Below are 24,441 nucleotides of genomic sequence, written 5' to 3'. Positions count from 1 at the left end.
CACGTTGGAATAAAAGAAAGGGGTGTATGCAGTTTCCTAGATAGTTAGATCACGTAGGCTTCCAAAATAGATGAGGGAGGCCAAAAACAAAAGAAAACAGGCAAAACAAACAAAACAGACCGACCAGCAAGCAAAAACTACTCTACTTGTTTGGGGTCTAAATGATCTGGATTTGATAAATATGACAGGCAAAATCAATTGGAGAACAGCAAAAGCTTCGTGAATATGCCCGCTCAGGTCCATCTTGGAGGGTTACTTTTCAGGGGTTGCGGAAAGGGGGTTCATGCCTTCTTAGATGATCGATGATTTTTTTTTTTTTTCCCGCTGAGTGAGTTTTGCTTGGGAGCAGGTGAATGCAGAGAGCCTGGGCTTTGCCTATCAGGAAGATCTGGGCTTACATTGTGGTGCGGCCACCTATCCATAAGTTATGTAACCTTTCTGAGCCTCAGCTACCTCATTTGCATGTAGAGTTGGTAATCACTCCCCTTCTGTACTGGTCAAATGGAGCGATGGACGTCGAGCATCTGTTACGTAGTGTGTGTTCTGTGACGTTCATACGTTTCACTCGGCATCCCACTCTGTGAGTTGAAGACAAACCAGAGGGTGATTGATAGAGCCAGCCCAATTTTGGTTGAAATAAAAAGGTCAACAAAGGAAAAGACGCCTATAGTCTCTCAAGACACAGTTTCCCTGCTGTATTCCAACTATACGGCTGAATTGCTGTGTGACCTCGGGAAGCGGGTTAACCTCTCTGATCCTCAATTTCCTGATGTGAAATGGGAGTAATAATCACGGTTCCTTCCAACTAGGGCTGTGGAGAGGATTACAGGAGCTAATGTAGGCAGAACATTCGCCTCCTTGCCCCACACATAGTTAGTGGGACCCATGCCTTTGTTTCTTCTTTACCCCTTTGGCTGCCAGCTATCCTGACCCTCATGAAGACACTTGGGGCTCCCTGGCTTGCCAGTTCCTCCCTGCGTGCCAAACCTGCTGCATTTCGGGAAGCTCACCCCTGCCTGCAAAGTAGTTCTTCAACCTCCAAGTGATTCAAGGCTTTTCTGGCCAGCGGCCATCGACGTGTGGGGGTCGAGTGGATTTGTAGAATAACCACTGAGGATTTGAGTCAGAGGGAAGTACGATAGAGTTGCATCTTGAAGCACATGGAAATCATCTGTTCTTCTGAAGCAGACCAGGTTTCTAAACCTAAGTGCTGCCAGCGTTTTTGTTGTTGTTATTCACAATTTAAAACAGATTTGATGTCAAATCAAGCTGAATACTTATTCACATACATAGGTGGAAACACTATAATTACGAAGATCAACCCATTCGTTTATAAACCGAGAATGTCCGTGGTTTTGATCCTTTGGCCATTTGTATTTTTAGTTTTTTTTTTTTTTTTCAACACCGAGTTAAAAAAAAATCAAATCACTTTAGACTTAAAGAAGAATTGCAGAAATAATACAGAAAGTTCCTGGGTGCCCCTCACTTAGCTTCCTGTAATGGTAACATCTCACATAACCGTAGGACATTGGTTAAAACCAAGCAGTCAACCCCACTCCAGTGTAGACCTTTCAGGTTCCCCCAGTTTTCCCACTAAGGTCCTCTCGCCGTTCTAGGATCCAGTCCAGGATCCCACATTGCATTTCGTTGTCCTGTCTCCTCCCACCTGTGACAGTTTCCTAGGTATTTCCTTGTTTTTCATGACCTTGACACTTTCAAAGAGGACTGATTTGTTATTTTGTAGAATGCCTCTCAATTTGAGATTATCTGATATTTTCTCCAGTCCTACCTTTTTTTTTTTTTAATTTTTTTTTAACGTTTGTTTATTTTTGAGACAGAGAGAGACAGAGCATGAACAGGGGAGGGTCAGAGAGAGAGGGAGACACAGAATACGAAACAGGCTCCAGGCTCTGCGCAGTCAGCACAGAGCCCGACGCGGGGCTCGAGCTCACGGACCGTGAGATCATGACCTGAGCCGAAGTCGGACGCTTAACCGACCAAGCCACCCAGGCGCCCCCAGTCCTACCTTTTTAGTTGACTGTTGTACATATGCTTCATTGCCCAGGCTGCGGATCCAGTGACAAATATGGAGGTTCGAAGGCCTAATAAATTAGCGACTTATTTCTGAGACTAGCCTGGCTGGGTGTTATAGACCTAGATCCTGGAGGTTAAGAGTATGGGGACCCGAGTTCCATTACCTGCTTGCTCTGTGACCTTGTGAGTGTCACGTGACCTCTCTGTGCCTTAATGTATTCACCTACAAAGTGAGAATAATATGGAACTGACTTCTTAGGGTATGGGGTGAAGATTAAGGGAGTTAAAGCACAAAGTGCATAGAGCGGTGCCTTGTATGTAGTAATCACTCAGCCTATCTTAGCTGTTACCGCTGCTGTATCCTCCGCACTCCCGTCCCACGAAGTCCAGGTCAGGATGTCACTTCTGAGATCTGCACGTGGAGGTGTGGCCCCGACCAGAGTTGATGAGTATGCAGCACAGCGCTGGGGTTTGGGGATACAGTCCTCATGTCCCATCTAGAAAAACCATATCCAGCAGAGGGCTGAATCTCGGCTGCCAGGACCAAGTTCAGTCTCCAGAGCCTCCTGGCTACGTGCTTATTGTATGCAGACCCCTCTTCTGTCCTCTGCTTTTCTTTTCCTTTGGTTCAGCATTCTCCTGGCCGCCCCCCCCCCCCCCGGCACCCTGTGTTCCCTGTGTCCCTCTCAGTTGGTATGAGTTGGTATGAGGCCGTGAGGCATGATGGTTGCACACCCAGCTTCTCGAGAAGGACTGGCTGGGTTTGATTCCCATCCCTAGCACTTAAAAATGTACTTAGATCTCTGTGCTTGATTGATTGGTTGATTGATGGTCTCTAAAAGGAGCTAATGCTAGTAATACGGTTAAGGTGACAGGCTTTATTCTCTGTGAGTCACCACTGTAAATGTGACCCCTGTTGTTTTATTTAATCCCCATCACAGCAGTGTGGCATAACTATTAGCCCGATCCCATTTTATAGATGAGGAAACCGAGAAACAGAAAGTTTAAATAACTTGCCCAAGATCACAGAGCCAAGATGTGGAGCGGTCGAGATTCAAACCCAACCTGGCTCTGGAGCCCCATGGGGTCTCAGAGGGTTTCTGCGAGGGTTAAATAAGATAATCTATATAAAGCACTTAGCAAAGTGCCTGGCTTAGAGTTAATGCTCAGTAAACTTTAGCTATTATTAATCCCATGATCTGATTTCTGTTTCTGTGGCTTGTGGTTTACATGATTCTGGGATGCAGCTTCTAAGTGTTTGCTCACTGACTCAGCACTCTGGACTTTGGGCAATGGGCACCTTGCTCAGTTCCCAGACCAGAGTACCCCTGCCCGTGCTGTGCTGCGTTGGCCCTACAGCCCCCCGCCTAGCAGATGGGGTCACTCCCAGCCCTCCACCTTGATACAGCTCAGCCTGCAGTCCTCCGTCTGTTTCTGATCTGCTCAGTTCCTGGTGCTTTCACTTTTCTTCCACTCAGTTTCACCTTGCACCTCCAACCTTGGCTTTTGCTTCTCTGTCGCTGGTTTCGGGCTTCTTCCCCTATCCCGCAGCCTGGCCTCATGCCTGCCCCGGACCAGCCGCTTCCTGTCCCCGTGCTCGGTCCCTGGGATTTGTCGTGTGGCCCAGCCTGGGGCAGGTCCTCGTGACTGGCATCCCCGCTAGGTCTGCCCGACTCGACAAGGGGCTCACTCCTATTATGGAAGTAGCAGCACTTGGCCGTGGGCCTTGAAGTCTGAAAGAAGGCATTCAAGGAGAAAAGAGTGCAGAAGGACAGCTGCAGGAGGGACAAGGCAGGAGGTGGCCAGCATTTTGTTCCCCGGTCCCGGGAAGCCCTTTACCTCCTTCCGTGGCTGGAGGCCCCTCGTGTTCCCCTAGGCTCTGTGCCGGTCACCATCTGTAAGAGGAGGCCTTCCCTATGCCCCAGACACAGCTTAGGTCCCGCGTCAGTGGTTCCTGCTGCTTCTGAAAGTCACAGGCTTGGATCTCTGAGCAGGCGGTAAGGCAGGCGGGCGTCCTAGGCGGAGTCCCCGTGCCCCGCCACACTGCCTGGGCTTTCCTCCCAAACCACTGTGCGCTAAATGAACTCAGGCACGTTGCTGAAATCCTCCGTGCCTCAGTTTCTTCGTCTGCATGATGGAGACACTAAGGGCACCTCCCTCACACAGTGGAGCCTGAGACTCTGAGTTTGTGTCTCCCAGGTGATGGTTACCTGAGCATCTTTCATTTAGCAAGAAGCTGAGCACATGAATGTCGCTCGGTGTCCTTCTGAGAGCCGGGCAAAGAATTTAAGGAGGATTAGTGATGCCTCAGGCATCACCACAAATGGCACTTACCCCACAGACCTTACAGGAGGGCACAGAGTTTTCCTTTGCAAAGATTTTGAGGCATCATTGGCATATTCTCTAATGTGGCGGTGCTAAGAAAAACAAAGCCGCAGGTTCACCTTCCGCCTCTCGGGGCCAGGCAACCTCGCGTTGCTTCACAGATGCGGGCTCTAAGCCGGTAGCCACTGGCCACCAAGCTCGTATGAGAAGGGCTGGGGAGGGAAGGAGACCGAGCCACTGGTAACTGAGGACCACAGTAGATGCTCGTCCAGGTCAGTAGGAGAGGGGTACGTGTGAATCGTGGCCACGTTGGTGTCATATCCAGGTGGTGAGGGGAGGCCATAGACAGGAGGCAAATGAAATGGTAGGAAGCAAGGAAATGGGACCCCTTGCGGAGGTGTCAGTGGTAAGAGAGGTTTAGTTACTTTGCCAGAGTTGCCCAGCGGCACTGGGCGCAGCAGGACTCAAGCCTGTATCGGACCGGCTACAGTCTGTGCTGTTAATAATGAAACCGCACTGTGGTCAGGATCCAGGCACGATACAGCTTTATTCCAGGTGTGAGGTTGATGTCCTGATGAAATGAGAGATGATTTCAGGGGGCACAGGGGACGATTGGGGGTGCACCGATGACAGATTAAGTAACATCGCATCATATGGTGAGACAGTCATTTCCTTTTCGAATTCTTCAGTCTGGTTATGACAAGGTTAAAACAGGTGCTGCCGTGTTTTGCTGCTGCCCTGAAACCTTTCAACCTCCCTTGAAAACAGAGAGAGGGCAGGGGCACCTCCATGGCTCGGTCAGTTGAGTGTCCAACTCTTGCTTTCAACTCGGTTCGTGATCTAGTGGTTCACGGGATCAAGCCCCGTGTTAGGCTCCCGGCTGATGGCGCGGAGCCTGCTTGGGATTGTCTCTGCCCCTCCTCTGCTCTCTTTCCTTGCCCCTAGCCCCTCATTCTCTCTCTCTCATTTTCAAAATAAATCATCTAAAACAACAACAACAGAGGGCAGGCAGCAGAAGCCTCAGCGAGCGGGACCTAGCTGAAAGTCAATAAAAATGTTTATTGTCACGTTGGTTTGCACACCCCCTTCTATTCATCAGTGGTACTGGTTTTCCATTGACAGTAGTGTAAAAATGCCTCTCAGGGTGCCTGCATTTAGGGACAAAGAATTGGTGAGAGTTAGGCACTATTAAGTAAGTAATAGCAGAGATTGCATTCACTTATGGCAAAAATAGTGATGTTGCCGCTGTGGGTGACTCAAGCCTGTGAAACGCTGTGACAGACCGTGAGTAGTTTTCAGCCTGATGCGTAGCACGTGGTGCATGTTCAGTAAATGTCAAGGACAGAGGGAGGGGAGAATGCACCTCTCTCTTCCGACCCACGAGAAGGAGAAAGGAAAGGAGCCGTTTGTAACCTGGATGAGATAGTCTTTCCCTTGAGAGTTCGGGTCTGAATTTAGCTTGTTCTCAGGGCTGACGGGTCAAGTAGGGGAGGGAGAAAAACGGCGGCTCCAGACGGCGGAAGGGACTTCCCCCAAGGTCTCCCAGCCAGCGTGGCCAGTGCTTTCATTTATCTTCAGGCCAGGATCCTCATCTTCGGTCTCTTTTCCCCCAAAGAGCCACCGGCCCTGAACTGGTCTGGGTGGTAAAACCCAGGCAGCTCTGGGTCCAGTCTACCAGTGTCTGGGTACTCACCAATTCCCAGCCCTGCACAAGGCGCCATGAGGGAAGGGGAAGACAATAATCATCTACAAGTTCAAGGAGACAGGGCTAGGCTGTATGATTTTGCCCTTAGACAGATATAATTTGCAAAGTATATAGCCCAGCTTTCCTATAAGAGAGTCAGTGAGAAAGGTCCCCTGGAAGCAACAAGCCCTGTATCGGTCAGCTTTCACCAGGTCATGCTTCTGTAACAACAAGCCCCAGAGCTCTGTGGCTTACAGCTACGACGTTTGTTTCTTGTTTCTGTTACATCTGGTTGCAGGACACTGGTACTATCCTCCACAGGGGACCCGAGCTAAAGAAACGGCCCCCACCGGGGCCATGCCTCTCTCGTAGCAGAGAGAGGAAAAGGGCAATGACAGAACTATGTGAAGGTTCCCGATGCTTCTTCCGGGAGGGATCCTATGCTGCTTCTATTCTGTGTTGGTCTGGGTTCCTAGGAGAAGGTTCTAGGTCAAGGATTCCAACACGAGTAGCGTATTTAGGAGGTGCACGAAACACCTGGTAGGTGGGTGGGGAAAGTGGAGGGCAGCCAAGAGAGGGGGAGTTATCGAGTCTGCCAGCAATGTAGGCAACTCCCACTTAATCCTGTGGGGAAATTCTCAGAGACGGAACAAGCTACATGCTCAGAGTTGTCCTCTTGAGGAACAAGGGAGCTGGTGTATCCACACATTCAAAACTGCCCGGGAGGGGCTGAGGGCTACTCCCGGGGGGTTGAATTCCCCAGCCCTTCTGGCCTGCGTGGGGGCAGAGTCACCTCCCCACTTCTGAGAAAGCCCTCAGTCAAAGAGACGCAGACAGGCAGGTGGAAGGTGGCTGGAGTGCACTATACTGAGAAGGCGAGGAAGGTGGGCGAGGCACCCAGAGCATCCGGAACAGGACCTCGTGCTATCGGCCAAAGGCAGCCGTGAGGCACGGCGTGTCTTTAGGGATAGGAGAGGTATACTCTTCCTGCAGAGGTGCTGCAAATATTTGGGGACCAAAACACATGTTGCTGCGGGTCCTGAGCCCTGAGTATGAAGGCAGTAAACTCTTGGGTCAGCCTTGTGGGTGCGGCTTAACAGAGCTACCGGGTAGACCAGGGGCTCGACCTCAGCCCCATTGACATCTTGGGCTGGATAATTCTTTGCCAGGGAGGGGCTGTCCCTGTGCATCGTTGGGCATTTAGCAGCGTGGTGGCCTGTACCCACGAGTGGGTGGGTGGCCTGTTCCCACAATTCCCTGTGGGAATTGCTGATTCCCAACGAATTGAAATAAATTGTGGGTGCCTGGTCTAATGGAGGTTGCCCCCCCCCCCCCCCGTCTAATGGAGGACTCTGTGTTGGAAATACGTAAAGGAAACAGAAATAGTTTAGGAGTGGGAAGCATCCATTGTGTTGAGGGCTGGGGATGGTCAAGAGAGACTGTATAGAGGCAGAGATAGCTGGGTAAGGTTTTGAAGGATGAAGAGGAGTCTTCCAGAGAAGTGATCCCCACCCCCAGAGGTTAGCTAGAGGCTTTGATGATTGTAGTGAATGCTATAATAGCTAACTGGAGATGCTGACCACAGGGCCTTCTCACAGTCAGAAAGACCGGATTTCAGGACTGTAGTTAAACCAGCTTTAACCATGTGCTCAATCATGTATAAGGAGCAGTTCCAAGAGCTTGGGGGCTCTCTTAGAGGAGGTGCCCGAATGGCACATATACGGCTTCCCCTCAGAGGGACCAGAAATGCCTTTGCTCTGTTATTTTGGTCAAGAAAGAAGTCCAATTATTACTACAGTCTCCCTCCGTTTCATTTCCTGTCCCGGCCGTTGTGACGTTCGTAGCATAGCATTGTGCAAAGAAAACTGGCTATGCCGTCATCATTTCACCTCTTTACCTCCGTTTTTATACCAGTTAAATGGGGACCATCAGGTTCTCTCTCTTGCCAGCCTCACAGTCTGACACTAACCAGGCAATGAAATTACATAGCATCACTCATGAGTTCACATGGATCTGGTTTCAATCCTGCTCTGCCGTCCACCGGGTCTGGACTTCTCTGACTCCATTTTCTCAGTTTCCCATCTGTAAAATGGGCATCATGCCCACCGTATGGGATTGTCTGGAGGACTAACCTGTGCTCTGTCTACAAGCTCTCAGCCCTGCCCCTGGCAATAAGAATAAATGATAGTCATTACCATAAATAGTATAAAATAGATTGAATTTGCATGATAGCTAACTTGTATTGAGTGCGTGTTATGCCTCAGGCACCATTGGACATAGGGGTCTGAATGTATTAACCCACAGGTACAACAGCTATTGTGATTAGCTCCATTTTACCTATGAAGGAACTGAGGCACAGAGTGATTATGCAGTCAGTGAGTGGTACTCAAATGCCAGCAGACTGTCCGAACAAGTAATTGCCTCGCTGAATTGTTTTGTGCTTAACATTTCCCCATAACTTTTTGAAAAGAAATCAAGGGCTTAGCTATAGGGTTCCTCTTACCAGATTATTAGAGCCAGTGTAGCCACCACTGGGTAAATGAACTTTTCTCCCTGTTGGCCGAAGGTCCTTAACACATTTACAGAATATTAATAAGAAGATGGTGAGCAGAGATTTATTTTTAACCACAGTATCTGAATTTGCTTCTCAGCCCGAGTCTACTTGGGTGAATGATGAATCGCCCCAAACTGACCCCTTCCAGAAGTCTGTGAGAGCGACACAAAGGGGAACTTTCAGCTGCTTAACTGCCCCCCCCCCCCCGCCCCCGGGCAGCTCCCACCGGTGTCCCCACCACCCCTCCCCCAGCTATTGAAAGGAAATGCTGAGACGTTGTTTGTCAGCCTCCTGGACACCAGCTCCAGAACAGCAGGGGGTTTGTCTCCTCTCCCTTTGGATCAGGGACACATATGGTGTTCTTGGTGTCGGAGGGAGCAGAATCTCTGCCAAGAGCTGCTTTGAAATCCAGCCTCCGTGTACAGAGTGGCAGCAATGGTAACCAGCGCAGGGCCCCAGTGTCTCGGGGACACTCCATCTGCCTGTGCCCTGTTGCTCCCTAAGCTCTCATGCCCGAGAGCCTCTCTTTGCAGGAAGAGCAAATAGAACTCAGAACTCGGGGAGGGTGCGGATGAGCCGCCTGCTGCGTGCAGGTCTGCATCTGGGTCCCATCCTAGGGGCTCCCTGGAGGAGGAGTCAGGGAATGAAAGGTGCCGACGCTCCTCGGGTTCGAGCCACTTTCTGCGTGCGGTCACCATGCCTGGCGTTTCTCCCGTCTCCGGCTCAGGCCCTGGTGCCAGTCCTTGCCGGCCACATGCCTTGGGACAACTTGTTTTCCCTCTCCCTGCCTCGTCTGGAAGGTGGAGATAATAATTCCGTGCAGAGGGTTGCTGGAAGCTTTCAGCCCAAAGCCCCTGGCTCGCAGAGTACCCTGAGTGTTAGTTCTTCTGTCGGTCGCTTTGAGCTTTGAGATGGACCCTGGGGGAGCTGGCATCCTAAGGCCCCACCGCTGGGAGGGATCTTTAGGCACCCTCTGGTTCTGATTCCCGAACAGTATTTGAAACTCTCCGATGAGCCCCTATTTTACAAATAACAAAAACTCTTGGCAGCCCAGAAAAAGAGGCTTCTGTAGCAGCTTTGCTCTCATTAGCTGTGTCCTGGGCTCCAGCTGGGCCCCCTTCCTCGCTGCCAGGGCTCAGCCTGCTGCCTGCCTCCCCCTCGGCCGTCCACGGGTCTCCGGCAACCTCAGAACATTCTGAGGCAGAATGGGAGCGCTGCTCGGGCTGTGCACGACTAATTGATCAGCCGGTTGTCTTTCCCTTCACGACGCCCCAAAGACGGTTGTGCCCTCTCCATGCCTCACCCGTGCCCACCCCTGCCTTCTCCGCTTCTCCTCCTTCCTCACACGTTCATGCCCCTACAGATGTCGTAAACCCCTCCAGGGAGAGGCAGGGTAATACAGCGGTCATGGGTGCTGGCTCAGGATCCGACTTTGAGGGTTTGAATCCCAGCTCTGCCAGTGAACTGCTGTGCGAACGTGGGCAAGTTACCCAGCCTCTCTGTGTCTTCTGGCCTTAGAGATGGGAATAACAGTAGTGCCTACCCCTTGGGGTTGTTGAAGGAGTTAGACAAGGCCAACACATGCATAGCCCTTCAAGTGGGCCCAGAACATAGTGAGTCTTCCATGAAGGCTAGCTGTGATAAATGTCCCCAAGAGAGGATTAGATGTGGCAACTAAAAGGACTTCAGTAGTAGTCAAGCTCCCGAGGAGAGCTGAGACCTTGCTATGGATATGCCACGGATTCTACTGGCAACTCTCAATAGCAAAGCTGTTCAAAGGACATTGAGGGCTCCTAAAGGCAGTGACCGTTTTGCCCAAGAAATATCTGTGGAATGAATCAATAAATAATAATTAATCATAAATAATAATGATGATAATCAATAATAATAGTTACTGTGTGTTGCATGCTGTTGCATGTACGTTGACCGATTTAATTTTCAATTTTTGTAACAATCCTATGAGATATTATCATTACTATTATTTAAAAAAATTTTTTTAATGTTTATTTTTATTTTTGACAGAGACAGAGAGAGCATGAGCGGGGGAGGGGCAGGGAGAGAGGGAGACACAGAATCCAAAGCAGGCTCCAGGCTCTGAGCTGTCAGCACAGAGCCCGATGTGGGGCCCGAACTCACGAACTGTGAGATCATGACCTGAGCCGAAGTCAGACGCTCAACCAACTGAGACACCCAGGTGCCCCTGGTTACTATTATTGTGCCTCTTGACGAACGGGATATTTGAGGCCCCGAGTTGTTAAGTAATCTACCCAGAATCACACATGAGTGCTGGAAGTGGGCTTAAAATCTCAGGTGGAGCTCCCAAGATGGCCTCTGCTTGCTGCATACTTATCTATGGCGGTGATTAGGAACCAAATAGAATATCAGTCCTTTTCCAGATGCAGTCATGCTTGCGAAAATTTCAGATTGGGATCGAAATGGCCCCGAACTGGGCCATAAAGAGCTTGTGAAAGAGCCACGGATGTGGGGAAGGCTGTACGTAGTGGATCAGGACTTCAGGATGCGGGGCTCCTGCAAAGGCCCAGTTTTGGGGGGCTCCACGTCCGATTATCTGCAAAGCACGTGGAGGTCTCCTGTCTGGCGTGGGTGATGGGCCAGCTAGCCCCCTGGTCCCTTCCCCACCTGCCATCCATCCCAGTTGAGAACTGAGGTTCCATTCTCTATACTAAACTGCAGCCAGAGTACTAATTCAAGGCTGCCTGCCTCCTACTAAATCTTTTGACTGAAAGCCTTTACTATTTCTCTACAAAAATAAGTCCAACTTACAGCTTTGGTTCGGGGCTCTCTCGGTGTTTATATAGCAGATCACTGCTTCCCAGAGTGTGTTCCTTGGACCACCGAATCTATGCCATGTCTATAGTTTTTATAGAAGAAAAATAAAACACACAAAAACTAAAGCGTGTTCTGGGCTCCAGGGACTTTGCGTAAGGCTTGGTCGAAAACGTTTCCTTCCTACTGAACTTCTCAAAGCCTTGATACACCAACAGACTTTGTGAGTCTTCAAGGATGAGCAGCTCTTTCCAATCTTATTTGACCCTTTAACCTTTATGTCAAGGGACACTTGGGGGGATTAGTGTCCTGAGGGACACATTCTGAGAATTGGCGCTCTAGTCCATGGATGCCGTTGAAGGTGACTTGGGGACTGGTGTTCACATCTATCTGAAAACAATAAGTTGACCTTTGATTTTACATTTCCTTAGAAAACAAAACAGAGTCCATGAATAAATTAAGCTAAAGAACATGTAGAATTTAAGTACAGAGAAAGGACTGGAAGCCTGGAACATCTCCGGACCTTAAAAGGAGTGGGCTCCTTTCATTTACACTGGCAGTTAGAAGTTAAAGACACAGTACTTTGATGAGTCTGGATTAAATGTCAGGGAGCGAGGCTACAGGGGTGAAGTGGTTCATGACCACGGATGGCTGCAAGGCTGGATGAGGGAGGAAGGGGGTAAGTGCGGAGGGAGAATCATCTGGGCTCAGGGCCCTCCTGGCGATCTGCTGGGAGAGCCACATGGAAATTGCCCAAACCTGGCGAGGAACAGCTGTAGTTCTTGCTTAAGGAGAGGAAAGGGACATCAAAGGGCTAAGATGATCCTGAGAGGTCTTTCACTTGCATAATTACACAACATTCAAACAAACACTTAGCGACCTTGAGCTCTCCAGCCAAATGACGGCGGTCAATAGGACAGCTCTCCAGCCAAATGATGGTGGTCAATAGGACATCAGAACGCTGGTTAGGTAAACTTTAAAGCACCCGACAGATTTTCCTCTGAGGTACAGCAGGACCGTGATGGAAGAGAGAGCTCACTGCAGTGCTAGGTGGCCAGTGCGTTCCTGGAGACGAGAAGATGGTCAGGTCAGAAACCTTGGGTAGGGTGGGGGTGGACAGTGAGAGGGGATGAGAAGGAGCTAATCACTATATTCCTGGAGAAAAAGGAGAAATGGAAAGGTGGAACAACAGGTTATTATAAAATACTTATTAGAGCCTCCTTTGGTATGGAACTTGGCAAAGAGACTTGCTTTTCCCACGGGCTGAAGTAATGTGAGCTTCCTCCTGTGAACTAGGTTCTCTCTAGACATGTAGTTTCAGAGAAAGGAGGAGTAAAAATTGGGAAGTGTAATCTGCTCATCAGAGAAATCATTGGCTCTGAAATAACTCAGGATGGTGAATAAAATGTGCAGGTCCTGGAACCCTAGGCACATGGTATGCTTCTCGATGAATAGATGTTGAATGACTCAGTGAATGAATAAATGATATTTGTATCTTTCCATATAGGACCCCCCCCCTTTTAAATGCTGGTTTAAATGACCCATTGATAAGATGGTTAGTCATGAGCTGGCAAAGTTGTATCTTTTACCAAAGTCATCATCTGTGATTGCATCTTGAAGAACTTAAGCACCCAAAAGGAGACATCATACTTATTGGCTTTGTCTTCTGCATTCAACCTCAGACTCTTTCTAGAGGTTCTCACGTTCCTGTCTTCAGCAATCACTGCTGAAGAAATTGGTCCAGATAAAAATCCATGAATCCCAGCTCCGCCATTTACGTGTTGTGTGAAACTATTTCCATTTGCAAGTTATGGAATAATGTGAGGGACTTCATTAAGTTTGCCTTGTCAACCAGTTAATCCTGCTGCAAAAGCTCTTGGGTCCACATATTCAAAGGCAAAAGTGTAAGTGATACGGTGCTGTTACCTGTACTTGGTGTGGTGGGAAAGCCAGCAGGCTTGGTTTCCATGGCGGAAAGACACTTTCTGATATTGCTAAGCACGTAAGGTATTTTGTTCAACGTTCTACCCTGCGATCCTTTTAAGTGTTTCTTCTTGCAACACAGAGTGTAGGTGTGACAAAGACCACCAGATACATTTGCTGTTTCTCCCTTTCAAGTTATTGCTTTTTTTTTTCCCTCCAGAAGTGGAAAGAAAATGGCTGATGATCATTCAGCCCTTTGATGCCTATCTATCGAATGTTCACTAGATTTGGGGAACAGGTTTCGTGTTTATCAGAATTGGGACCATATTCAAAAATCCTATCCTTTGAAGTGTTGATTTCTGTTTTCAGAAGCCCCAAAAAGATGATTTTAAAAAGTAGTAAGTCCAATGAAGTAGACGCTGCTGACAGCAGTCATTCGGGAAATCACAAAGTGTGGGAAAGTTAGATTTTGAGGGAGGGCTTTCTACATGTGCTTGGCACTGTGGCTGATCCGAAGCTGTGAAAACCCAATGCTTTTCCTTTGTTACAATAGCATAAATGACTTAGCCTGTTCACATTTTGGCCCATTTCTCCTCACTGTTTAAAACGACTTCCTTGAAGTTCATTTGTTTATAGTTTTTTTTACAGGCTGCTCATATTACGATTATGAAAGTTCTATATGCTCATGGCAGAGAATTGCTAAAATATTTAAAAGGATAAATAAGGGGGAAAATGTCAGTCTGTGAACCAGAGGTCGTCACTCTTGCAATGTGTCTCCTTGTGGTCATAATCTACGACCATATGTATTAGAGATCATGCTGTATTCCTTTCCTCTTATATCTGCTTCTGATGCTGCCAATCCCTCCTTTGTTAAAGAAAAGGGAACTTAAAATTCTTTTCCTATGAGTTCTTATTCTAAACTCCCTTCTTAGGTCCACTATGACACGGTGCGGGCCATGTGTGGGGCCTGCTTTATGCCCAGCTTCATAGAAAGGCACTAGGTTGCCATGTGGGAATATGGGTAAGAAATTACGTCTCTTGATATCTCTGTTCTACTTTACCACTGCTGTGGCATCATTTGCTTAACCTTTGCCATGACTGAACTGGGTTGTTTCCGATTTCTGTATTTTATAAGGAGTGCTACAATTGGCCATCTGTGTCTGAATTGCATTTATTTTTTTCTGGGAGATTGTTCCATGTACCATATTCCCAAGATCGGATTACGAGGTCTGTGAATATAAAGGTTTATAATATTTGTTACCTGTTTCCAGAATTACTAAATCCAAATTAATACAGCCACTCATGCCTGCCCTTTTTAGTGGTGGTGTTTACCAAGGATTATTGAAAGGAAGTTGTGATCATCTGAGATGAGAATCTGTCATTTTTCTTCGAGCTTTATGTTCGAGACTCAGATTTACTCATGAAGCACAAAACCATTGAGATTCTTATTGTGTTCCTAACTGGAGATTTAACATTGGGGGGCAAAAAAAGGCCCAATCCTGCCCTCTCTGGGGGTGCGGTCTAGTGGGGGAAGGTGGACATTGATCTATGACACAGATCAATAGGGGAATTAGACTTGGTCTAGATAGGTCAGGGAGGCTTCCTGGAGGAAGCAATGTTTGAGCTAAGATCAGAACAAGCAGGAGACTGTGAGGGAGGAAGAAGGTGGGACACAGCCTCTGTGCATTTGCAGGAACAAGTGGGGTGGCAAGCCTCTGGTAAAGAGAGAGGTCCGGGTGGCTTCATCTGCTCCCACCGGAAGGTTTTTCTTTCTTTCTTTCTTTCTTTCTTTCTTTCTTTCTTTCTTTCTTTCTTTCTTTCTTTCTTTCTTTCTTTCTTTCTTTCTTTCTTTCTTTCTTTCTTTCTTTCTTTCTTTCTTTTAAGTTTATTTATTTATTTTGAGAGAGAGGGAAAAAGCACAGGTCGGGGAGGGCAGAGAGAGAGGGAGAGAGAGAGAATCCCAAGCAGGCTCTGCATTGTCAGCACAGAGCCCAATGCGGGGCTCAAACCCACGAACTATGAGATCATGACCTGAGCCGAAGCCAGACGCTTAACCAACTGAGCCACCCAGGTGCCCTTTCCACCAGAAGGTTCTCGGACAGCTGCTTTTACTCCATTCTAAATCACCCTTGGTTGTAAGCTGTACAAACAATTTAATAATAGTTTTTTTAAGTAAAAAGAGAAACACCATGTATCCCAATTACAGAAATTTTAAAACGTTTTTTTTAAAAAATGTATGTATATCTTCGAACCAAGGAAACAAAGTATCTAAATTCGAGTGTCAGTCCGGACATTTCACAAATTCTCCAGCTCAGCCAATGATCTGTTGTCCTTTGTGGTTTAAGTGAAACCACCTGAAAGCCCCATCTCCCATGCAGGGGGCCTGGGAGAGTCTCTTCCCATTCCGGGGATGCCTGGAAGCGAACGTTTCTCTAAGGCACCTCCATTCGGAGGGAGAATATTCTCCACAACATCACGCACTGCTCAGGCTGCTCTCCACACCCCTCCCTTGCTCCCGGGGAGCTGTTTTGATCCCCTGCTTCCCTAAGTTCCACGGCCTAAAGACGGCAGATGCTGCAGGCGTAGCCGACTTTACTGAAGGTCTGAGCCTCAAGGGAGGTGGCGGGGTGTGTGTGTGTGTGTGTGTGTGTGTGTGTGTGTGTGTGTGTGTACCGCAGAACAAGATAGCAAGCTGAGTGCAGTGGAGCCTTGGGCATTTCTGTACCGCCGAGTTTCTTCAAGATGGGCTCAGAGTTTCAAAACCCAGCTCTGCCACTTGCTATATCACTGTGGACAGCTCACTTGACTTTTTGGTGCCTCAATTTCTTCCCCCGTCGAACGGAGATGAGAGTAGTACCTACCTGACGGGGTTGTGGAGGGTCTAGAGGACAGCGCTTGCTTGGAAGGATACCCGCAGTAAGTGCTTTGTAAATGTGAGCTATCATTACCATCGACATTATTATTACTGCTATTATTAGTGCTATTAGTATTATTGAAGTTCCCTTGGCCACTCCTCCCGGCTGGGATAGTCTTCATTGGCCACGGTTTCCTTCCATGGCCTCCCCTCTGTACTGATAGGGCCTCTTGCTCTCTGCTCCAAAGCCTCCCTTCCTTCCTCTGCCACCCCCAAATTCCCATTTGTTTCTCCTGCAGTGCACTTTACCCACCACATTAGCTTACCCCCAACCACCTCACCTAATCCATGTAGTGAAACGTGCCCACTAAAGTGTATTACAAAACAAGGGCTCCCTCTGTTCAGTCCTGCATGTGCTGAGACATTTTAAGAGCCCTAGCTGGGGGTGACAGTACTGGGAGCGGGGGGAGAGATATCGTACCCATCCTTTGCAGAAACCCAGCTGGTTCCTCGGGAGGCAGTACCGGAGTGGCTTCTAGAAAGTCAGGCTTGGCAACCGGTCAGGATGAAAATGCCTCCTCTCTGTGACCTCTGAGGCTCGGCCAAGGCAGGAGTGGATAAAGAGCTAACCTGTCCCGCCTGCCAGCCAAAAATAGGCTGACTGCGTCACAGGGCTTTCGGTAATTAAACCTTCCCTCTGCAGAAGGCACTGGAAGGACTGGAAAGGCGCCATGGACGGGTTAAGGTAATTCGCTCCCCATGCTGACATGCTCTCAGTATCAGAGGCAGGCTTGAAACCCGAGTCGTGTTAGACAGAGGTGTAAATGCATAACCAGGGCACGATGTGTGAGCTGCAAGGTGAGGGAGCATGTGCCAATGACGTGACTTACAGACGAAGTAGTTCTTTGTCTTTACTCTGAGTCACGTAGACTGTGTTTTTGGAGGCAGGAGGGGGAGGTGATCAATTTATTTTTAACTTTTTTGGTTTCTTATTATCAAGGTGAAACATGTTTGCTGTAGAAAGTTTGAACATAAAGGAGAGAATCAATAAGGAAATAAAAAACCATCCATCATCCTACCGTTACAGACAGCCACTGGGAACCTCTTGTTTTTGTTTTTGTTTTTCATCTTGATGATACAGTGTACAATTTTTCCAAGATGGTACCATTTTTGTGAAGTTTCTGTCTTGGTTTTTAAAGGTACCCTCAAAAGGCTCACAGTGATGTTGTGTCTCATGAGGTCGCTAAATACTACTTGGAAATCAGACTGTTTTTAGCTTCCTAACTTCGTGGCCAGGGCCAAGGGGGGGCCAGATGACAGACACACGTGTCTACAGTGGTAGAAGAACGTGCTGGTCTGGAGTGTTCACGGTCCCAACAGGAACTGACGTGCCTGCCCTCTGTGAGAGTGGAGATGTGCCCGTCACTCAGGCAGGTGGAGAAGGGATGTGAAGCGTTACACAGTGAGTAGAGCCTGTCCCCTCCCCCGAGGAAAGCGTTTCTGGTTTGGATTCTGTCTCTGCCACTAACCAGTTGCCTGACTTTGATTGACCTACCCCGCCCTCTAAACCTCAGTGTCCCCATCCATCCAGTCGAACTAATGATAACACCTATTTCATTAGGTTACTGACAGTGCCTACCTTCGGAGTAAGGACTCAGTGTTAGTGGTCATTGGTATATTATTATGATTAATTTCTCCAATGGAGACCAGATCATGATTCCGTTACATGGGAGCTGTGGGTAGATGGGTTCACGCGGTAAAGAAGATCTCTAAAAGGAAATAAAAATGTTGGCAGGCTTCAGTACGTTTTCCCAGAGAGGTGGTAAGTTCAAGATTTAGGGTAGTCGAAAGAATGGAATCTTAAGGCTCTTTCCATTACGTACCTTCAGTGCCTGGTGGCAGGTCACTCGCCCCAAGGTTCGGACCAGACCAGAGACAGACTCCAGCCCCAGCCAGGCATCTTCCCAATCAGGCTTGACAGGGCAACTAAGAGTATTGGAATAAATCATCAAAAGATTTGCTGCTTCAGCCAAGCTCTTTAGAGTTGTAAATCAAAAGGCTGGGAAAACATTTTATCTCGGTGTGCATTTTTGGAAGGATCTCCAGGCACCTGGGGTTCAAGCCTGACTCAGGTCAGGAGCTGGGAAGCAGCTGAGGTGGTTTTTTGGAGACCCTGGGCGACTTGCATTCTTTCTTTATTCTCTCTCTTAATCTGGGGGAGAACACCTGTATCTTTTGGGTTGGGAGGATTGAGAGAGATTAAGTCTGTGATGTGCCTAGCACCATGCCGTATTCACTGTCTGCTCGATAAATGGGGATCCTATCATCCACCCACCCCCAATCCTGCAAGATAAGGACAAGGTAGAAGAAGACAGTCTCGTGGTTGTTTCATCCGTAAATAAGGAACTGGAATGAGAAGGGCTCATGGGAGTTAAAGCCCTGCTCAGTCTCTGGAGATGTCCTCTTCTCTTTTGATTCAGTGCACATTTCCTAAAAGCCAGGAGTGAGTTTCTAGTATTTCCGGGAACATCTTGGCAGATAGCTCTTGCCTGTGCCGGGCACTGTACTGAATCCTTCACCATACCGGTCTCATTCCGGGTTTCCTAGAGGACAAAAACTGAGGCTGAGAGACGTTAGGAAACTCACCCCAAGTTTCTTAGCTGGTAAGTTGGCGGAGCTGGGATTTGACCATCCCAGGTATGTGAATCTCTAACTGCACAGGACTTCCACCCCTGCTGGCAAAGATAAGTGCGAAACAGACTAGAATGGCCTTTTCCGCTGCTAAACTGTAAGCCCCCTGAGCCCACGAGCTGTGTGCTACCCCCTCCGCACCCTCCCAGGTATGCAGCAGACAGGAAATTGTGGGTGAATGTACTGGAAATCCAAGCATCTGGGTTAGGCCTCCTTTAAAATGCAGATATCCTATGAGGAGTAAGCACATGTGATACTTTCTTTGCTACGCAGAGATGAGCCTTTCCGCGGGTCGCTGGGTGGCTGTCTGGAGGGAAGGGCGCTGGAAATCTAGAAGGGAGGGGCCTTTCTTCTCTTCATTTTCCCCCAAAAGGAAGGGAGGGAGAAGAGCTGACGTGAGAAGGACACATCCACAGGCTTCACAAGAAAGAGCCACGCAAACACCTGATTTCCGGGCCCCGGGTGCTTGCCAGATGAGGTTTGGAGGTGTGTAGGCCATACAACGAACCCACGTTGCTAAGGACTCACGGACAGTTACGGCTTCCTCCATCATTTCCTCTTATTTCTTGTTCCTGGTGGCCTGTGGGATTCCCTTGGATTCCCTGGGCACTTTTGATTCCTCCCTGATTCTCCCTTCTCATGTGGCCTTGGCTTTAATCTTTGTTTTCATCTGGATGGCCCATCCCTTAGTCCAGGCCTCGTACGGGGCTGCCCGGGCTCCTGCGGCACCCTCCGGTTCACGTGCCTGGTGTTCACCTCGCTCCCGGCACCTCCCAGCCTCACCTCCCACGTGCAGCCCGCCTGTTTCTCAACTTCGCCTTTCCCTTCCCGCCTCTGAGCCACGTTCTCCATTTCCTCTGCCTGCTTGCCTGCTGCATCCGCTCCCTTTCTCTCTCGCCGTTAAAAGTCGGCCTGGAGTCTTCCAGACTGAACACACACGCTTCTCCTTTGTGACTCTGTCCCCAGCTTTTCTGTCAATCTCTTTGTCTTCCTAACTCCGGGAGCAGAGATGTGTGTCTATACTGGCATTTTCTGGCAATCGTGTATTTCCTTGCTCACCTCCTGGACCATAACTTCCCACCTGTTTGCTTTCCTCCCCATCCAGTTCGGGAGTTCTTTAAATGAAATGTGGCTCTCTTATCTACTGAGTGTCCAACCCATGTGGGGCACCCTACTGAAGGTTGGGGAGCAGCCAAGAGGAATATTGGGTTTGCTCATCATCAGTACTCGAGGGGAGACCCTCAGAGGGAGAGTCGGTTGGCCCACCGAATTCTAGACAGTTCTTTCACCAACCCCCGGAGAGGCCAAGCCAGGCATGCCTCTGCTTTTTCCCGTGTCTCTTTTGGTAAAAGCAGATGCCTGAGGAATGCTTTGGCTTAGACTGTGAGCCCACTCCTAGCGAGACTCAGCTCATGCATTCCAGAATTCACTGGCTGTGTTAGGAGCAACGCCTCTTGCAGAGCAGTGCTGGGATGCAGCAGGGGCCCAGACCTGTCGCAGGGACTTTGGCACAGGGCAGGGTCAGGATGGAGGGCTGGAGGGCTGGCTTCAAAGAAAGAGGCCCTTCCTGCCGCTTCTGCACTCCAAAAGCTCACAGCATCCAGCTTCTTTGTCGTCCCTTCTCTCGGGAACAAATGAGTTTGATCATTCACTTAGCAAACATTTGCTGAGTATCGTAATCTCTATTTCCTCAGTGCCCGCATGGCACAGCCCCTGGCACGAGACTAAATACGACAGTCTCTGCTCTGCGTGAGTCCGCATCGAAATAAAATAAATGCAAATTGCTGGAAGCAGGGAGGGCCCATATGGGCACATGGGTGGCCACTCCTCAGTTTTGTGTCCATGGCAGATATTTGCTCATCGATCATAGAACTCATTCGCTGTGAATCTGGATTCAACTTCAGAATCCATCTCAACCCACTGGTCCAGGCAGCCAGCGTTACTGGATTGGACTTTGCCCGTGAGGTGAAAGGGGCTTGGAACCACTCTTGTCTTAAAGGTGATCTGCAGGCCACTGAGATAGAGGGAAAGGGCTCTTGTCGCAGTGAGTGGTTGCATCTGTGCAGGGCAGACTGGGAGACCTCTTTAATCGGAGTGCTTGAGAATAACAGTGCTGGGGGGAAGCCCCCTAGATTGCTCCTGGGACCCCTTCATGCCCCTCCTGCTCCCTCATGGTGTTTTCCTGCGTTTTTGAGGATTCTTCTTCCTCCTTCCTCCCCACAGAAGTAGCTGTTATGCAAGATTCAACTCTTATCCTCCATAAGGTCTTTTTTTCTTGCCTGTTCCCTTGGGTAGAGAACAAATGAAGTGTTAACTCTCAAACTTTGTCTTCACATGTGTCTTTTTTTCCCCCCACGTCTGGACTCCTTCCTTTGGCCTCAGAGCACCTGATCTGAGCCTGTTTGTCTTTCCAAGTCCCTGCATGGTCTCCGTTCCTCGCCTGTGGAACGTGCCTCTGCCGTGGGCACCGGGCTTCCCCCAGCCTGGGTGCTGGCCGTGTAGAGTCCGGCCCCCACGCTTTGCTCATCCCCTGCCCCTCCCCTCTGCCTGCGGGTCTCAGCTGAACTGTCGTTACACCTGGAAATCCCTTCCTGACTTCTCCAGGATTTCAGAAGAGAACAGTGCCGCTGGCTCAGGTCATTCAGTCGTTCAGCAAATAGCTCCTCAACACTTCCAACGAGTCCCCAGTGCAGACAAGGTGAAACTGCCCTCGAGGAGCCTACAGTCTGGTCCCATGTCTGTTGTCAGTTACGCTTGCTTACGTGCCCTGTCTCTGCCAATAGACCAAACCCTTGTGGTCAAAGGCTGGGTGCCAGTCATTATATCCCCCTAGTCCCGGACAGATACTGGATACTCAACACATCCCGATGGGCTGAAAAGCGGCTCCTTGCTCTGTCTGTTTTGCTGTCAGGTCTGGTGAATGTGTAGTCCTTCAGTGGGGCTCTTAGCCTCCACGGCCTGTTCTTCGTCCCGTCAGCCCTCCCAGCCTTTGTGAGCCCACGGAGGCGAAGAGAGGGAACCTTCCCTGCTCCGTGCTACGAACCCAGGCAGCAGGAGCCGGGCTAGAGATGGGCCCCTCAGATGGAAAGTAGACGTAGTCGAGATGCATTAAGAACCTGGGTCAAGGTTCGAATTCTAGCTCCTCAGCTTTATTACTTTGAGCCCTAGGAAAGGACCTTCGTTTCTCTGTGCCTTGGTTTTCTCACCTGCAAAATGGGTCTTAAAGTAATGTCACCTTTGTACAACGGTTATGAGGTTTAAATGAATAAATCTTAAGGGAGTTTAAGTGAGTGTGTAGCACTTAAAACAATGCTTGGCTCCAAGCATTGGCTATTAGACTTTCCGGACAATGGAGTTAACTGATGATTTTTCCCCTTCTTTTTTATATCTTTCTGTAAACAAAGTACATATTATTGATGCAATCTGAAAACCATACAATAAAACTATCTCTCTCTCTCTCTTTTTTTTTTTTTTTAAGAGACAAGCAAAGGGTCTGGTAGGGAAGGGGGTCACAGTTGGCCCCGCCAGCCCCTGGCCGTAGCCAGGTGCGTGTACCTCTCGGCACACTTGCCATGGGGAAGACCAGCTTCAGTGCCCCTCTCCCCTGGGGGGTCCCCGTTGACTGTTTGTGGTCCCAGGAACCTCCCAGCCGAGCCTCCAACCTTGCTGGGTGGTATCAGGACTGGCGCCCAGTGAGTCCTGCAAGAGCACGAGGGAAGGAAACCAGCCAGCACTGCCTCCCCAGAGGGGATGCGAGAGGCAGGCAGCGCGGTAGAAGGTGTGCGGGCCGGGGTTCCCAGGCGTGCTCTGAGAGCGGGAGGGCGGTGTGCCTGGCCACGAGGAGAAAGGAGGGAGGGCAAAGTTGTGCTTGCAAAAGCAGGAGCCAAGTCCACACGTTTTATGAAGTGTTTTATGGGCGAGCTGCACTTGGAAGCCTGGTACTTCGCAAGAATTATTAGGTGTGATGGTCTTCACATGAGAGTTGGGGGTGGGGCATGAGAAGCAGGCGAGGTAAGTGCCGTGGAGTGGGTTGGGTGGCTTTGATTCAGCATCCTGCTTAAATCGGCCTCTTTATTGTTTTATCTTTTTTAAATTTTTATTTCTTTTTATTATTACCTATCTATTGAAAAATTTTCTAATGTTCATGGTTTTTTTGAGAGAGAGAGAGACATACACACACAGTGCGAGCAGGGGAGGGACAGAGAGAGGGAGACACAGAATCCAAAGCAGACTCCAGACCCCAAGCTGTCAGCACAGAGCCCAAGACGGGGTTCGAACCCACGAGCTGTGAGATCACAACCTGAGCCAAAGTCAAAGCTTAACTGACTGAGCCCCCCAGGTGCCCCTTTATTTCTTTTTTTAAAAGTTCATTTATTTATTTTGAGAGAGAGAGAGAGAGCAAGCAGAGGAGGGGCAGAAAGACAGGGAGAGAGAGAATCCCAAACAGACTCTACACTGTCAGCACTGAGCCCAACGTGGGGCTTGAACCCATGAACCCTGAGATCATGACCTGAGCTGAAATCAAGAGTCAGAAGCTCAATTGACTGAGCCACCCAGGCGCCCCTGTTTATTTTTATTTTTTTAATTATTCCTTTTTATTTATTTATTTATTTATTTATTTATTTATTTATTTACTTAATACTCTTGGGACATTCAACACTCAACTTAAAGACAAACCAAAAATATTTGTCAGTTACTTGCTTTGGGTCTGAAACAGAGCTGCTAAGCCCAACTGAATGGTTCAATTCTCTTACTGCCTCTGGGAACTAAAAGTGCCTCGAGGTCACTTCCAGTTCCGGGCACAGGAATCTGATCCAGTCAGGGTGATTGGCACCCGAGAAACCCTTCCCAGTACTGAGGGCGGGGCAGTGAGCAGGTTGTGCTCTTTACTGCCCTAAGTTAATTCTCAGTGCTCTTAAGTTGCAAGGAAATTTTTTCTGTATTTGCATTTTTAGGGGAATTGTCCTTTGATTCTCCCAAGCACACGCTCCTAGAATTTTGCCTGTGAGCCTGTGGTGAGGAGATCCTTCTTGCTGTTCCTAGAATTCATCAGCTTGCTTCTGCCTCAGGGCCTTTGCACTTGTAGTTTCCTCTCTCAGAATACTTTTCTCTAGGATCCTACATGGTCACCCTTACTTTCTCCAAGTCACTGATTAAATGTCACCTTCCTGGGGTGCCTGGGTGGCTTAGTCGATTGGTGGAGCGTCAGACTCTTGGTTTCGGCTCAAGTCGTGATCTCATGGTTCATGGGATCAAGCCCCGTGTCGGGCTCTGTGCTGACAGCACGGAACCTGCTTGGGATTCTCCATCTCCTCTCTCTCTGCCCTTCCTTTGCTCCTACTGTAACCCCCTCTCTCAAAATAGGTAAATAAACTTAAAAAAATAAATGTCGCCTTCCTGACCACCTTATATAAAATAGTACCTCACCACACCGTATCCCATTTACTACCATATCACTTCATTGTTCTTTATAGAATGTATTCCTCTATGACATTAATTCTTTGTTTATTGCTCCTACCGTTACTATTATGTAAGCCTCTGTTTGTTCACCACTGTGTCTGTTGCATGTAGATGCAAGTCCAGAATAGA

The 24,441-nt window shown here is 48.8% G+C and overlaps 1 protein-coding gene across 4 annotated transcripts in view; it reads left to right on the top strand.

Moving 5' to 3' along the window:
• Window positions 1–24,441, top strand: part of SLC1A2 (solute carrier family 1 member 2) — a 142,235-nt gene that overhangs the window by 39,239 nt on the left and 78,555 nt on the right. The window contains exon 1 of one of the 4 annotated variants that reach the window (XM_058688635.1): window positions 12,372–12,471. The exons of the other annotated variants lie outside the window; for them this stretch is intronic. Coding sequence (XP_058544618.1) covers window positions 12,464–12,471 — 8 coding nt within the window. The 5' untranslated portion in view covers window positions 12,372–12,463. Of the gene's footprint in view, window positions 1–12,371; window positions 12,472–24,441 lie in introns of those variants that run through there. 4 annotated transcript variants of the gene reach the window in all.

This window comes from Neofelis nebulosa, chromosome 10 (assembly GCF_028018385.1).
Source record: "Neofelis nebulosa isolate mNeoNeb1 chromosome 10, mNeoNeb1.pri, whole genome shotgun sequence".
In the NCBI taxonomy this organism is placed as follows: Eukaryota; Metazoa; Chordata; class Mammalia; order Carnivora; family Felidae; genus Neofelis; species Neofelis nebulosa.
The sequence above is the reverse complement of the archived record's forward strand: the minus strand, read 5'-3'. Positions and strand labels throughout refer to the sequence as shown.